The 15,556-nt window shown below is 39.7% G+C and overlaps 1 protein-coding gene and 1 long non-coding RNA gene across 5 annotated transcripts in view; one reads left to right on the forward strand and one right to left on the reverse strand.

The window, feature by feature from the left end:
• The window catches only part of MDN1 (midasin AAA ATPase 1), a 183,287-nt gene that overhangs the window by 159,078 nt on the left and 8,653 nt on the right, over positions 1–15,556 (forward strand). For both annotated transcript variants that reach the window (XM_074397695.1, XM_074397696.1), the window contains exons 84-95: positions 1,845–1,982; positions 3,336–3,477; positions 4,711–4,886; positions 5,357–5,506; positions 6,019–6,166; positions 8,553–8,848; positions 9,088–9,252; positions 10,643–10,744; positions 11,456–11,660; positions 12,869–13,039; positions 14,113–14,276; positions 14,938–15,015. In XM_074397695.1, coding sequence (XP_074253796.1) covers positions 1,845–1,982; positions 3,336–3,477; positions 4,711–4,886; positions 5,357–5,506; positions 6,019–6,166; positions 8,553–8,848; positions 9,088–9,252; positions 10,643–10,744; positions 11,456–11,660; positions 12,869–13,039; positions 14,113–14,276; positions 14,938–15,015 — 1,935 coding nt within the window. The remainder of the gene's footprint in view (positions 1–1,844; positions 1,983–3,335; positions 3,478–4,710; positions 4,887–5,356; positions 5,507–6,018; positions 6,167–8,552; positions 8,849–9,087; positions 9,253–10,642; positions 10,745–11,455; positions 11,661–12,868; positions 13,040–14,112; positions 14,277–14,937; positions 15,016–15,556) is intronic.
• LOC104650594 (uncharacterized) overlaps positions 1–15,556 on the reverse strand; it is a 49,351-nt gene that overhangs the window by 19,267 nt on the left and 14,528 nt on the right. The window lies entirely within an intron of this gene.

The raw sequence follows: 15,556 nt of genomic DNA on the forward strand, positions 1-15,556 counted from the left end.
AATACTCTTCCCTTCCCATCCCCAATTTAAATCTTCAGATAACTCTTGAACTAGAGTTGTAGGATAAACCCTTAAGGCCACTAAGTTTTCTTTTAACTATGCAGGTGTAATTATGATTAAATGATAATGGGACTATTAGTATTAGAGTTTTTTTCTTTAGCAGAGAAATCATTTGTTCATTCAGCCATGTACCCAGTACTTTGAAAAGCACTGAGGTTGTAGAGATTGTAGACCCTCCCCTTGAAACTCAGGGACAGTAGACAGTGAAATCTAAGAACAACACGGTGTGGGTAGGTCTAGTCATAGAGGTAATCCAGCTGTTGGTCTCCTAACCTCTCCAAGCCTCAATTTCCTCATTTATAAAATGAGATCTGCCTATATGTGTAAGCATTTTTGTGAGAACGAGAACCACCTGCATTTGAGTATGTGAGTTTTGTTTTTGTTCTTCCTTAGCAGTCTAAGATTTTCTCCAAGCTAAGTACAGATGAGATGTACTTGAGGAAGATAGGAATTTACAAACTGAAGATAGGGTCTGCATTTCTTATAAACGGTTAAAAGTTTTTAGTTATGAGTCTCTAAAATACTGGAAAGGTTGAAAAGTGGAAGCCAAGCCTAATGCCTTATATCAAGAGGATAAATATGTTTATCTGCTGAATAAGAAGTAAAAGAATGAATCTCAGGTTTGTCCTCTCTGATGGGCACCAAGCCAGTCTTAACATTCCATTGCTTCTTGGAATAAACACTGTATGCCAACGACAGTGGCAGGAAAACGTATGGTACGGGTGCCTTGAGATTTGGCTCAGCTAGATCTGTCCATTTGCACCATAACTGTTGTCTGATAGGCTGTAGAATGACGTTGGCCTTTCAGACCTTTGTCTGTTTTGGGTAGAATGGCTCTGATATGTGCAGAATGTTGGGAGCCCGGTGGCTATCTCAGATGTAACTACTGCAGTGATATGCTCTGGTAAGGACATCTGAAACTGCCTCCTATGCAGTCCTATTCTTAGCCTATATATGAATGCCTCTCTTTTAAATAATGTAGTTCAATGCAAAAATTAAGCAAGTAAGCCAAACTATTTTCCAATCTATGTCCTAAAAGTGTCTAAGTGTCCAAATTGTATTCATATCCTTTCTGAGTAGTTCCGAGGGAACTTGGAAGTAGGTTAGACAGTGCTAAGATAATAGATCTAGGTTGTAATTAAAGCTCTTGATCCACAGGAAGCTGTCTCTGTGTAACCAAGTTATAATTAGTGTTTACTGGTCTTGGATCTTAATTCCTTGCTAATTAGCAGCTTTTTAAAGTGCATTCTCATCCTCAGGTTGACAAATATCTTCATAGTATATATTTTCTTTTACAAAATTAAAATTTCTGATTGAGAGTCACTACTTCTTTTTCTTTTTACTTCTGTTCAGGGGGCTACTATTCTTCTCAGGTTATTTTCATGTATAAAATACTTTTGTTGAACATTTCACAGTTACTACGTCCGGCTGTGTTCTCTTCAGAGCCTGTTCTGCCTTGCTCAAGGCCTTTTCCTAAATACTGTCCTTCTAGTATACTTCATTTAGATTTTTGTCTTGGCAGAGTGACAAATGACCACATGCCAGAGACCTCTACAAAGTCAAGTCATATGTTAAATCTGATGTCAAGCTGTGAAACTGCATAACTATTAGCACCAAGAGGAAATGAATGTCAGAAGTCTGTTGTACTTCCAGCAGATTTAAGATGATAAGCTAGAAAAACAATTCCGCATGTGTTTCAATTGTTTTTCTATGGCAAGAATGAAAATCCCCTTTTAAAATTGCTTTTGTGCCTAACTGTTCACTTCCTTTTTCTTTTTTCTAAGGGATTTTGCTTGCCCAAAGAATTTATGGACGATTCAGCTGGAGAGGGAGCAACTGAGTTCCATGACTATGAGGGAGGTGGAATTGGAGAAGGCGAGGGCATGAAGGATGTGAGTGACAAGATAGAAAATGAAGAACAGGTATGTTTCCACATAGGTACACAGTTGACAGAAGATCACTCTCTTCAATATTTAAGTTGCACATAAAAATGGTTTTTGCTAGATTAATGATTTTTAATCTGTGATCTACAGAGCCCTAGATACATTGGTCCTTGTGCAGTGGGTGTAAATAAAAAGCCTAAAAACCACAGGAAGGAACCTTGCAACTCTGTCATTGGTTTTGGCTATAATTATGGAGGAAATAAATGATTTTTACTTTTTTTTTTTTTTTTAAATGGGGAGATATTTGCTGATGATTTTCTACAGTATTTTTTACATTATTTTTAAGCATAAAAGGCCTGGCTATCTTAAGTGATAACTGCATTAAACAATAATGCCAAAATATGCTGTTAATAGGTTTTGCTGTTGTATATCTGTAGGGCATATTGAGAGTTTAAAAAATCTGTATCCTTTTTTGGTTGGAATCAAGCAACCTTCTGAAGTATTTAGATGCTATGGACTCAGACTGTAAGATGCAAACCCTGTAGTAAAGTACAGTCCATACAAAAAACATTAAGCGGAATTAAAAGCTTCCAGAACAGTTTGGTAGTGTCTGCTGAATTTTAAATTATGTGTATTCATTGACCCCCAAGTTCCATGTTTTCTTAGAGAAATACTAGTGTTGGTCAGGTGCGGTGGCTCACACCTGTAATCCAAGCACTTTAGGAGGCTGAGGCAGGTGGATCATGAGGTCAGGAGATCAAGACTATCCTAGCCAACACGGTGAAACCCCGTATCTACTAAAAATATAAAAAGTAGCTGGGCATGGTGGCATGTGCCTGTGGTCCCAGCTACTTGGGAGGCTGAGGCAGAAGATTGCTTGATCCCAGGAGGTTGAGGCTGCAGTGAGCCATGATTGTGCCACTGCACTCCAGGCTAGCAACACAGCAAGACCCTATCTAAAAAAATAAAAAATAATTTTTTTTATATAAAATAAATATATAAATTAAGGAATGAGCAAGATTCTCTTGGTTTACTGTCTTTCAGTGATCATAGCGACAAAAATAGTATTAAAGAATTGGATAATAAAAGATTGGTGAATTTTTTATCCTACAAAGACTGTGTATTCTTTCAAATGTCCCTAGGATTATTTTTACAATTACCAATAAGAAAACCTGAAGAAAATTTCCTATTCTCTGATTACAAATACAATAAAGTGGAAACTAACTCCAGATATTTTATAAATTCCATGTGGCTGTCTCTGTGTTTCTTTCTTTTTCCTCTCCCAAATATATTTTTACACCATTAATCTTAGCATTTATATCTCAGAGCTGAAGCAAACATTGGTAAAGTTATAGCATTTATTTACGTTTAATATAATGGTTTTTTATATAGGTGGAAGATACATTTCAGAAGGGTCAAGAAAAAGACAAAGAGGATCCTGATTCAAAATCTGATATTAAGGGCGAGGATAACGCCATTGAGATGTCGGAAGATTTTGATGGGAAAATGCATGATGGGGAGTTTGAAGAACAAGGTTTGAGATTATCTGTCACTTCATTCTTGTTTTTCAAAGTATATTTTATCCAGGAAATTACATGTTCCTAATAAGGAACCTAATATAATCTTTTGAAACAAGTTGGTTACTGTGCTTAACTGCAAATGAAAACCTCAGCATCTCCATGGAGGCAGAAGTCCCCAGTCTCAGGCTCTTCTCATCAGAGTAAACTAAGACATTAACTGATACTGTTTGTAGCTTCCTCGTGGGCTACATGCAGTGGCTCAGTAGTGCCCTTCAGGGAAGCCTGAAAGCAGATGATCCCTAATGGAGCTGGGTTCTTAACAAAAGGCAAATTGTTCTGTGTGATGTTTAAAATACCTTTTATTCCTAATTAGAAAAATAGTAGATGTTTGTTGTAGATGATTTGGAGCAAAAATGTAGGAAAGAAATAGATCCCCCCTCAGGCCTACCACTCATAGCATTTAATAAATTGTTGTATATTTCTTTCCATTTATTGCATGTATACATACACACAGACCATATACAGTTCTGTAGTCTGCTTTTTAAATTTAGTATCTTATGAACATTCTCCCTGTCATTAAAAATTATTTGAGAATATAATTTTTTAAAGTACGTTGTCATCTGTCATATGTTTATGCCATAATTCAGTCCTTGCCCAAAATTTCTCTCCAATTTGAGATACTTAACTATGTCTTATTCTAAAATGAGTGTCTTGCAGAAATGAAAGTTGACCTTAGTGTACAGTTTGCCTAAGGCACATAGGATATGACCTTTGGCAAAGTAGACGCTATGCAAAGACAAAAGAAGTCCTGATTGACACCTGATTTTAGATGTTCGAAAAAAAATCATAGCAGTATATTGAAGACGGGGAGGACCAATGGAAACCATGTAGTCCAACCCCCTTATTTCACAGACATGAAACTCAGGTTGCTGAGTCCCATAATGGCCATTCCCCCAGCACTAGAACCAGGCATCCTGATAGATATTTCCCTTCTCTTCGTACCATCTGCTCGCACATTAGAGACTTCCTTGTTCCTCCACTTTGCAAAACACAGTAGGACTTTGTGTAGTAGGAGTTTGTTTTTGACATGTGTAGATCTAAAGGCATCCCCGTGGTGTTTTCTGTAGAAAAAGGCAGTAACTCTGGGTAGGGCCCTTACCCAAGAAGCAGGTCCATACCTTTCTTACAACACAGGACTGGGTTGATTTGGAGATCTGCCTAACTAAGCTCAGTGCCTTCCCTTGCAGAAGAGGATGATGAGAAATCAGATAGTGAGGGCGGAGACCTGGATAAGCAGATGGGTGATCTCAATGGTGAGGAAGCTGACAAACTAGATGAGAGGCTTTGGGGTGATGACGATGAGGAGGAAGATGAGGAGGAAGAAGACAGTAAAACTGAAGAAACAGGACCAGGAATGGATGAGGTAATTAAAAGATTTCTCCCTTCCCAAACAAGCTGAGCGGAGGTAATCTGCCCACCACCTGCCATTCCCTGTCATTTACTTCTCTTCCTTTTCTGTATTTGGTTTTGTTCTCTTTCTTCCATTCTTCGTTTTCTTTTTTCTATTCTATCTCATTGATTACATTCAGAGCTAAAAGAGTAGCCTGACCTGAGTTATCCCATGTGTTACGGAGGAGGGAGATGAATAATACTCAGTGCAGGTGTTCTAAGCTGACTCTCCTATAGGCCACTGAATTTCTCCAGCTCTCAGCTTAGGACACTCCAGGGCTGAGATAGACCTGCACTGTTTTCTCTGGGTCATGGACGGCACTTCCTCAGCCATCCATGGGGATAGGTCCAAGAGGCAGAAATTATGCATGTCTAAGTCAACCCATGTAGAAGCAGTTTCTTGGACTGAGTGTGGTAACCGTTTTTTCTTCCTTTAACATTTAGGAAGAGTCTGAACTTGTTGCTAAAGATGACAACTTGGATAGTGGCAAATCGAACAAAGATAAAAGCCAGCAAGATAAGGAAGAAAAGGAAGAAGCGGAAACTGCTGATGGTGGACAAGGCGAAGACAAAATCAATGAACAAATAGATGAGGTAATGAAAATTTGAAACTGATCTGCTCTCCTGACTCAAGGCCAGGGCTCTTGAACTGCATAGTTCTTGGGGTGTCTCAAGACATTTTTCCCCCTTGTTCACGGACTGCTCTCCTATTACCTCGTAAAAGAATATGCAAGAGGCTCTTACCATAAAATATCTAACTGTTGGTTCCTGACAAAGTAGTTCATATGTTGTTTGGGCTTCTGCTAGAGATCAGAAGCTAAAACAAACCTATGATCCTGTCTTTATTTTGTCTTGTAAGTTTCTTTGAGATTAATTAACATAGCACCACTTGTCCTTGGAAGACCTGCATAGAAATTGAAATTTGAGATTCCAACATGAAAGGTCTAAAAATAGTATTAAAATACTAATGTGTACATGTAATTTTAGGGAACAGATACTGTATTTTCTCACAGTGTAAATGCTTAGAGCTAATTTTATGGGAATTCTACTTTTTAAAAAAAGTTTTGTATTTTTATTTTATCTCCGTTGTCTCCATTGTCCCAAAGAGGGAATATGATGAAGATGAGGTGGACCCTTACCATGGCAATCAGGAAAAGCTGCCAGAACCTGAGGCCTTGGACCTTCCAGATGACTTGAACCTCGACAGTGAGGACAAGAATGTTGGTGAGGACACTGACAATGAAGAAGGAGAAGGTGAGTCTTTCAGAAACAGAGACCAGTTAGAACTCACTACAAGTGAATAGTAACCGACTTGTCTTTCGAGAGCTAGCTCAGTGTTATGACCAGGTGATAAAACATTTTGGTTGGCTCAGTCTCAGTTTAAGGAAATAGTTTGCCTTGTCTTTGTAGTGTTTCTCATGTGAGTGTCCCCTACAGCTCATCAGCCAACATGTATCTCTCAGACTACTGTCACATCCTATCTCTTGTGCCTGGTAGTGCTTCACACATAGCACTGTATCTTCATAGCCATTACTGTGTGTCCCATCTCATGAGATAGTGTAAACGCTGTGCAGTCTGGGCATACCAAGCTGTTGTCAAGTCCAGTTATAGCTTTTTTAGGGAAATGATGGTTTTAATTATTGATTGTCATATGTATATAATGGGAAACAAGATTAAATAATCCCAAGAGAAATCACATGGCATATGACAGTATTTAGTGCCTTTGTCACCCATTTTTTCAACCCTAGTGACCACTTTAGAGAATATTATCTGGTATTAGTTGAAAGCATTGTATTGGAGGTGCCCCTGTAATAGAGGGCCCCATTCCTGCTGCTTAACCAGACAGAAAGATACAAGCTAGCCTCACTGATAAATGAATCAGTTACACAGTTACAAAATCTATTTTTTTAAATGTATATGTATATTTTTATAATGCTATATTAGAACAAAAATAGCAAGTTAGAAAGGAATAAATACGAGGTGCCATTTATGTAAAAATTAACTTTGGATCTAGGTGCAAACAAAGTCAATAACCAAGAAAGCATATAATTAAGAAAATTAAAATCCACTGAGACTGTAATAAGCTATTTGCTTTTAAATAGCCAGACACATTTTGTATACTAAGGAACAAGTATTTAAAATCGTTGGCGTATTTAAAATCATTTGCTAATTAAATAATAGATTTAAAAAAAAAAATAGGCTGGTCGCAGAGGCTTATGCCTATAATCCTAACACTTTGGGAGGCCAAGGTGGGAGAATCACTTGAGCTCTGAGTTTGAGACCAGGCTGAACAACAATAGTAGAGACTCTGTCTCTACTAAAAATAAAAAATTCGTTGGGTATGATGGCACACACCTGTAGTTCCAGCTACTCAGGAGGCTGAGGCGAAAGAATCACTTGAACCCAGGAGGTTGAGGCTGCAATGGGCCATGATCTCGCCACTGCACTCCAGCTTGGGTCACAAAGTGAGACTTCTTGTCTGTAAAAATTAAAAAATTAGCCGGGCATGGTGGCTCACACCTGTAATCCTGGCACTTTGGGAGGCCGAAGCGGGCAGAGCACCTGAAGTTGGGAGTTCAAGACCAGCCTAATCAACATGGAGAAAACCTACCTCTACTAAAAATACAAAATTAGCCAGGTGTGGTGGTACACGCCTGTAATCCCAGCTACTCAGAAGGCTTGGGCAGGAAAATCGCTTGAACCTGGAGGCAGAGGATGTGGTGAGCCGAGATTGCGCCATTGCACTCCAGGCTGGGCAACAAAAGTGAGACTCTGTCTCAAAAAAAGAATTAAATAAGACAGTTATTTTCAGAATTTGCTAATAACTGATATTTTAAGTGTCCAAAGTATAGAAAAGCTGTTTTGACAAAACTTTTTCAAAATAAGTGTTTCTATTTCAATGTGAGTTGTATTTTTTATATATGATAATGATATCCACCAATTATTCACAATGATAATTGAGCATTATAAGCTGTCATTTCCTATTGTTGGCCTAAAATTTTCCTCCTGTGTTTTTTTGGTTTATGGGGGTTTTTTGCGGGGGTGGGGGGTAGATTAGCTATTAGTTTTTAATGAAACATGCCATTGAAACAACTGTATGTGTGAGTATTGTTTAGAACAAGGGTGGGCAAACTTTTTCTTACAAAGTTTCAGATAATAAATTTTTTTTTTTTTTTGGAGACAGGGTCTTGCCCTGTGACCCAGTCTGGAATGCTTGGGCATGATCATAGTTTATTGCAGCCTTGTCTTCCTGGGCTTAAGTGATCCTTCTGCCTCAGCCTCCTGAGTAGCAGAAACCATAGGCATGTGCCACCATGCCTGGCTAGTTTTTTATTTTTTGTAAAAGATGGGGTCTCACTATGATGCATGCCCAGGCTGGTCTCGAACTTCTTGGCTCAAGTGATCCTTCAGTCTCAGCCTCCCATAGTGTTGGGATTATAGGCTTGTGCCACCGTGCCCGGCCAGTAGAACTTTCTTCATAGAAACACGTGGAGGGCCAGGTTGGCCTATGGGTCACAATTTGCCAATCGTTGGTTTAGAGAATTGTGATAAGACAAAACTTGCATAACTGGCTCCCAGCTTAAGAAATCATGTAAGTTAAAAAAATTGTGTGTTCTTACTTTTTGTTGTACCTCTACAGAAGAGAATCCTTTGGAGATAAAAGAAAACCCAGAAGAAGCAGGTCATGAAGCTGAGGAAAGAGGAGAGACCAAGACTGACCAGAATGAAAGTCAGAGTCCACATGAGCCTGAGGAAGGCCCCAGTGAAGATGACAAGGCAGAAGAGGAGGAGGAAATGGACACAGGAGCTGATGACCAAGATGGAGATGCTGAAGAACACTCCGAGGAGCTGCAGCAGTCTCTGGAGGAAAAAGACAGGGAAGCTGACGAGGAAGGTGGAGAGAATGACCCTGCTGACCAAGGTTTCCAGCCCCAGGTATGGTGGGATGTCTGTCTTTTCTTATGCTAAAAATAAATGAGAAAGAGGAGAAGTCCCCTTATTCACATTAAAATCTCTTTTAGGATACTCTTCCATCAACCTGTGGCACTGCCGGGGACTTCTAAGTTTCTGTTTTAAGACCCTCAGTGAGGAATGGGGAAGCCCACTTGTTGTAGGGTTTCCCACCTTATGCTTTTCCCCCAGAGCATTTAATGCTGTGTTTGATTTCTCTGCAGAAGCAGGAGGAAGAACAGGAGGACTCTGACATAGAGGAGCAGGTGCCAGAGGCTTTGGAGAGGAAGGAGCATGCCTCCTGCGGGCAGACTGGTGTGGAGAACATGCAGAGCACACAGGCGATGGAGCTGGCTGGGGCCGCACCTGAGAAGGAACAGGGGAAAGAGGTGATGGTGTCACTGCAGCCACCGGCTGCCTCTTAATAGGGTCTCTTCTCCCTGTCTGACATCACATTCTGAGTAGCAGTAGTTGGTTTATGTTTGGTTATTTTGTTGTTTTGTTATTAACATCTAACAGACCACATCTCATTCTTTAAGCAGTGTGTGACTAAACAATTATTTTTATAAAGACAGGGATACATTCTGAAAAATGCCTCATTCAGCAATTTTGTCATTGTGTGAACACCTTGGAGTGTGCTTACACAAACCTCGATGGTACAGCCTATTGCCCCTAGGCTGCAAACCTATACAGTGTGTTACTGTACTGAATACTGTAAGCAGTTGTAACACAGTGTAAGTATCTGTGAATCTAAACATGGAAAAGATACAGTAAAATGTGGTATTAGAATCTTATGGGACCACCAGTGCACATGCAGTCTTTCCTTGACTGAAACGTTGTTAGGTGGTGCATGACTGATACTTATTTTTATATGCGCTCCAGGACAAACCCCAGAATATCGGCTATATTTAAGTGGTGTGCATGATAAGAAAAAGTTGTTAGACTGGTAGTTCTAGATTGAAGAATCAGGTTCATGTTTTGCAGAAAGCTCTCCAGGAAAGAAACATGGAATTTAGACTTCAGGCAGTGTATGCCTTTAATGGTATTTTTCTTTTCCTTGCTCATCATCAGGTTTCTAAACGTTTAATTTAAAAAGCAAAGCACTTTTTCACTCCTTGATCTGGCGATGATGTGTTCTGATACAGCCACAGTTCAGGTTGCTGGGTGCTATGGAAAGAACCTGGAATGTCAACAGAGGACCTGCTGGTTACAGTGGTGATCCTGGACAACTTCAGTCTCTTTGAGTCCTAGTTCTTAATGACAATAAGAACCATTTATATTGCTTATACCCTATGACTACCACCTCCACCACAATTATTCATTGAGCACCCATTAGTTCCTAAACATTTTCATTACTTCAAGTCCTCACTGTGTCCCCATGAGATGATATTGTACTGTTTTTCTCCATTGTGTATTTGAGAAAAATAAGCCTCAGTAAAATGACAACCTCAGGTGTACACAGCTGGCTGATGATGAAGCCTGGTTTCTAGTTGAGGTCTGTCCTGCCTTTGGAGTGAGACATAATACTCCTGCAAAGAACTAAGCAGCCTTCCAAAGGCCCCTGAGAGGATAACATAAGGTGTACCTGGACACTCCTATTTCTGCCTGTAGGCCAGGCCTTAGTTATGGCGAGTTCCAGAGCAGGCAGACAGGCAGGGGTGATTATTTGATTGAGAATAAAGAATAGCAGTGAGAGAAGTTGTAGTCAATGCAGCATAGTAACCAGGGACTTGTAATAGCTTCTTCTAACTCATTCTTTTGTGGCTTGGGATTTCCTAGGAACACGGAAGTGGATCTGCAGATGCAAACCAGGCGGAAGGCCATGAATCGAATTTTATTGCCCGGTTGGCCTCCCAGAAGCACACCAGGAAAAACACACAGGTTTCTATCACTCCTCAGCTAAACTTAGGTGAAGGCTGCATGTTGAAAAAGATACTCCAAATGTAGTGATTTTTTTTTTTTTTTAAACCATACTCCTGGCTATTGCTGTCCCACCAGATAGTAGCCTTGGTGAGCAGACCAGGACCATGGGGTTTATCCAGCAGGATCCTCCCACTGGGCTTCTTTCCTGAATGTGTCTCTTCCCAATCCCTGATTCCTGCCGTGAAGTTTTAAGAGCCAGGTGCAGTGTGCTGCTGCCCAGCGCCAGCCTGTCTCACTCTTTTCAGTGTCCATAGGCTCTTGTTTTTTAAGAGTAAGTTTTTAAAGTAGGGTATAATTTATGCAAATGATGCAAAATTAATTTAAAAAACCAAACCCCTAAAAAGCTTACATCCTATTCCTGTCTCCAACGGACCTTCCCCAGAGCAAACTGGTATTATCAGTTCTTTCTTCTTTTGGAGATACCTTCTGCATATATGGCATGGATGTGTGAAAGTATGTTTCTTTGCCTTCATTTTAGATATAAAAATACAGAGATGGTTCTATATAAGTATATAGAGGCCCTGTTCTTTTTAATAGCCGTACTAAATTCCATTCTTGTATGGCTAAACCTAATTTACTTCCCTTGTCCCGTGCAGATGAATATTATGCTTATTTTGTGTCCTTTTGTCATGACAGGCAAGGCTCTGATGAATCTTTTTATTTCTCTAGAGTTTTAAGAGGAAACCTGGGCAGGCCGACAATGAACGTTCTGTGGGTGATCACAATGAGCGTGTGCACAAGAGACTGAGAACTGTGGATACAGACAGCCATGCTGAGCAGGGACCAGCTGAGCAGGCCCAGGCCCAGGTGGAGGATGCAGATGCATTTGAGCACGTTAAACAAGGCAGCGATGCATATGATGCGCAGACTTATGGTATGGTGCTGGAAAGGCTGCTGCCTTTGCCCACTGAGCTCTCTGTGTGAGCTTGTGCTGTTACGACTATGTGCCTGGCAGCTGATAGTACCCATTCATATCAGGGGAGAGAGGAAATGGCTTTGTAAAGATAAGAAATGTGGAGAAATACAGTTTGTTTTTGGTACAAAGGTATCTGTAACCAGGTGAAGATGGTTAAGATTTCTCAGTTTAGTATAAACCTTTTAAATATCCTTAAATATAATAGTTAAAAATAACAGTTGGCCACATCCAGATGCTGATATCAGGGTTTCTTAGTACTGGACATTTCTTTCTTCTTAGTCACCTCTGGATCAGTCCCTGCACTGAGGAGCTATGAACTTGAAATACGTTTTCTCCATAAGTGCAAAGGGGAGGAAAAATGTCTCCTCATGAGGTCATTGGTCAGTCTCCCCTTCTAGTTCTCTTGGTGACTTCACTGTTTCATTCCTAATATGTAAACTCATGTTGAGAATAATCTACCTTTGAGAAGGGTACAAAAATGACTGCTGTACATTGGATCATGTTGTTCTCTCCTGGATCCCACTTAAAAAGAAAAACTTTCTGAGCCTTTGCTGCATTATTACACTCAAATAAGCCTATGAGCTAGAGCATCTCTGTTTTATAGGTAAGTACACTGAGGTCAAGTGGTTTAAGAACTCACCCAAGATCACAGTGCTGAGATTCCTATTCTCACGTTCGTCTTTCTGTTCCTTGTTTTCTGCATAATAACGATACTTACTTATGGGGTACAGTGTGATGTTTCGATGCACATATACGGTGCTTAATGATCGAGTTAAGATAATTAACACCTCAAACATTTATGATTTATCATTTCTTTGTGTTGGAAACAGTCAAATCTGCTCTTCTAGTCATTTGGAAATATATATAATTATTGTTAGAGTCACCCTATAGCCCAATTAAACACCCTTATTTTTGTGGTCACATGTATAGTTACACTATACCCTCTTAATTTCTGTAGGAGGTAGGGAACAGGCAGTTCGTTAGGTCAATAGGTCAGTAGGAACTCTTGGGCACAGGCAACTCTCCAAGCCACATAGCTGGTCAGTGGCACAAGTTGCGTCAGTAGTATCTTGGAAGCTAGAATGACAGAAACCATACCCACTTATCATTACTTTGTTCTGCAAAGAGCTAGGATTTTTATGTGTGGGTGCATGCTTTGTTGACAGATGTGGCCAGCAAAGAACAGCAACAATCTGCAAAAGACTCTGGCAAAGATCAGGAAGAGGAGGAGATAGAGGACACCCTCATGGACACAGAGGAGCAGGAGGAGCTCAAAGCAGCAAACGTGGAGCAGCTGAAGCCAGAGGAAGTCAAGTCAGGCACCACAGCACCCTTCAGTGAGTCCTGCTAGTGAACAAATCCTTCCCAAGATCTCTGATTTAAAGTCAGTTCCCTCTCACTATAGTCTAATCTGGTGTTCAGTTCCATCTCCTAATCCATGGCTTAGATGAATCATTTGCCTGTAATAATTACACTATGTATTTTTTTAAAATAAGACGGGGTTTCACCATGTTGGTCAGGCTGGTCTTGAACTCCCGACCTCAGGTGAGCCACTGTGCCCGGCCTACACTATATTTTGTTTGGGAGCAGAAAACAAAAATATAGACGGGGTGGATGTTGCACAACACCATCCTTCAAGAAGTCTCCTGGAACTTGAATTTCTGGCAAAATCTCATCAGTTCTTAAAAAATAAGTAGAAGAAACCAGAATAGTATACTGACTACAGCTATGATGAAAAGGTGTATTATTAGAGAAATGGTGGTTTTGTAAAAGTACCATATTATTAGCATAAAATGCAGTAAAATATTAAAGGAAATAGAATGAGGAGTTTCCATTGCATAGCCAAGCAAGTTCTATTACTTGTCAAAAAATAACTTTATCAGCAATGCAATAAATCCAAATTCAAAAGAACTTGCCAAATTCAAAGGCTTTTTCTTCTGCTTCATCCCTGTCCTCTCAAGAGTGTTAGAACAGTTAACTGCCCTATGTGACAATCCAGGCTTTGCCTCTCACCTCACAGGTTGAAGCAAATTATTCATCTGTTCTTTGCCTCAGTTTCCTCATCTGTAAAATGGAATCGTGGCTTTATTTTAGTTCTTATTTCTATCAAAGTTATACATGCATATAGTTTCACGAATCGTACAGTTTTACAAGGCTTCTTAAGACAACCCAAAATTTCCATTACTTCCTATCCTAGAACGTCTGCCTTCAACATCAGTAAGGGAGGTTAGAGAGTAAGGGTTGGCAGTGACTGTCTCAGAGAAAGAACATGTGAAATCAACATGTGGAAGTATGTTGGAAAGTGAATGAAGTTTGATTAATTGTTAGGATTAATTGGCAACAGCAAAGGCTTGGTCAGTCAACAGGCTAATATTATGGTAAGTAAAATTATGTGCTTAAATGAAAATAGGCTTTGATGAGATGGAGGTGGAGATCCAAACTGTTAAAACAGAGGAAAACCAAGACCCCAGAGCAGACAAATCCCATAAGGAGACAGAAAATGAGAAGCCAGAAAGAAGCCAAGAGTCAACCATTCATACAGCTCATCAATTCCTCATAGAAACAATCTTCCAGGTACTAAATAAAACTCACAAATTACTGCATTAGTATTGGGTTAATAAATTAACAAAATATACTTTTTAAAATTGCTTTTAAATCTTTGTCTTTAGAACTTTACGGAACATCTGGTTGTTGGGGGGGGTTTCATGTTCTTATTGAAAAGTTTTAGGAATACTATCGGTATGATAGGTGTTCTTTAAACACATGATACTGTTCCAGCAGTCTGTGATGGTGGGTCTGGTCCCTGGCCTCTGGGACTCACATCCCACTTTTCTAACCATCCTTATGTAAGGAACCTTCAGGACAGTGAAGTTTGTGATGGTTAAGTAAAAAATCTTTGGCTTGATGCCTGTATTTATGAAGAGCTGTTATTAATCATATAACATTTTCATTATTGATGACTTAAGGGTGTTTTGTTTTTGTTTTGATAGAGTGGCTTTATAAATGTTAAAACTTTTCGTTATCTATATTGTCTAAGAGGGGAAGCAGAATGCTTGTCTGGTTTCTTCTCATTGTGCCACTGTATTTGCTGAATTAAGTTTTGAATCTCAGGAGGATTTGACTGTGTAGATTGAGTTCATACTGTAGGGTGCAAGGCAGCCAGTTAAGGTAAGTTGGTGATTCCAACATGGGCCACCTCTTATCTATGGCTTTTTCTTCTTACCCCTTTTTAAAGGATGTCAATGAGCTAAGACAGGAGCTGGAGAGACAGCTGGAAATGTGGCAGCCACATGAATCTGGAAACCCAGAAGAAGTAAGTCACTGTTTTTTTGTAAAATATCAATTTTTTTTTTTTTTTTTTTGGTCTGACATCTAGCAAACTTAATAGGTAAGCTATTACTTACTAAAAAGGACCAGGCATATGGAGACTATAATTACAATCCTAAAGCCTACGTCTGTCCATCAGTTTCTGCCTGCTTTGCTGCTAGATCTGTAGCTTAATTAAAATAGAGAGGAAATTGGTGTGCTTAATTCCTGTAACTTCTGTTGCTGGCTCTGTAATGGATGTAATAGTTGTGACAGTGGTTGAAAAGCTGGGCAAGAGTCTATGCTGTGCCATCATGAGTAAAGGCCAGCTAGATTGTTGCTGGCTGACTTAACGTGGTAGCATGCATTAACCAGCGGTTTTAATGATTTTGCGTCCTAAATTTACTGTATATGTACACATTTACTTTTATATCTATTGTCATCACTCCCACCACATATATGTACTTGAGTGCTCTAGTTGGCAGAAAATCATGGGGCTTTGTGTTGAGTGTGTTGTTGGAGGGATTTGCACTTAGCACTTTTTTTTT

The sequence above is a fragment of the Saimiri boliviensis genome, chromosome 4 (genome assembly GCF_048565385.1).
Source record: "Saimiri boliviensis isolate mSaiBol1 chromosome 4, mSaiBol1.pri, whole genome shotgun sequence".
In the NCBI taxonomy this organism is placed as follows: domain Eukaryota; kingdom Metazoa; phylum Chordata; class Mammalia; order Primates; family Cebidae; genus Saimiri; species Saimiri boliviensis.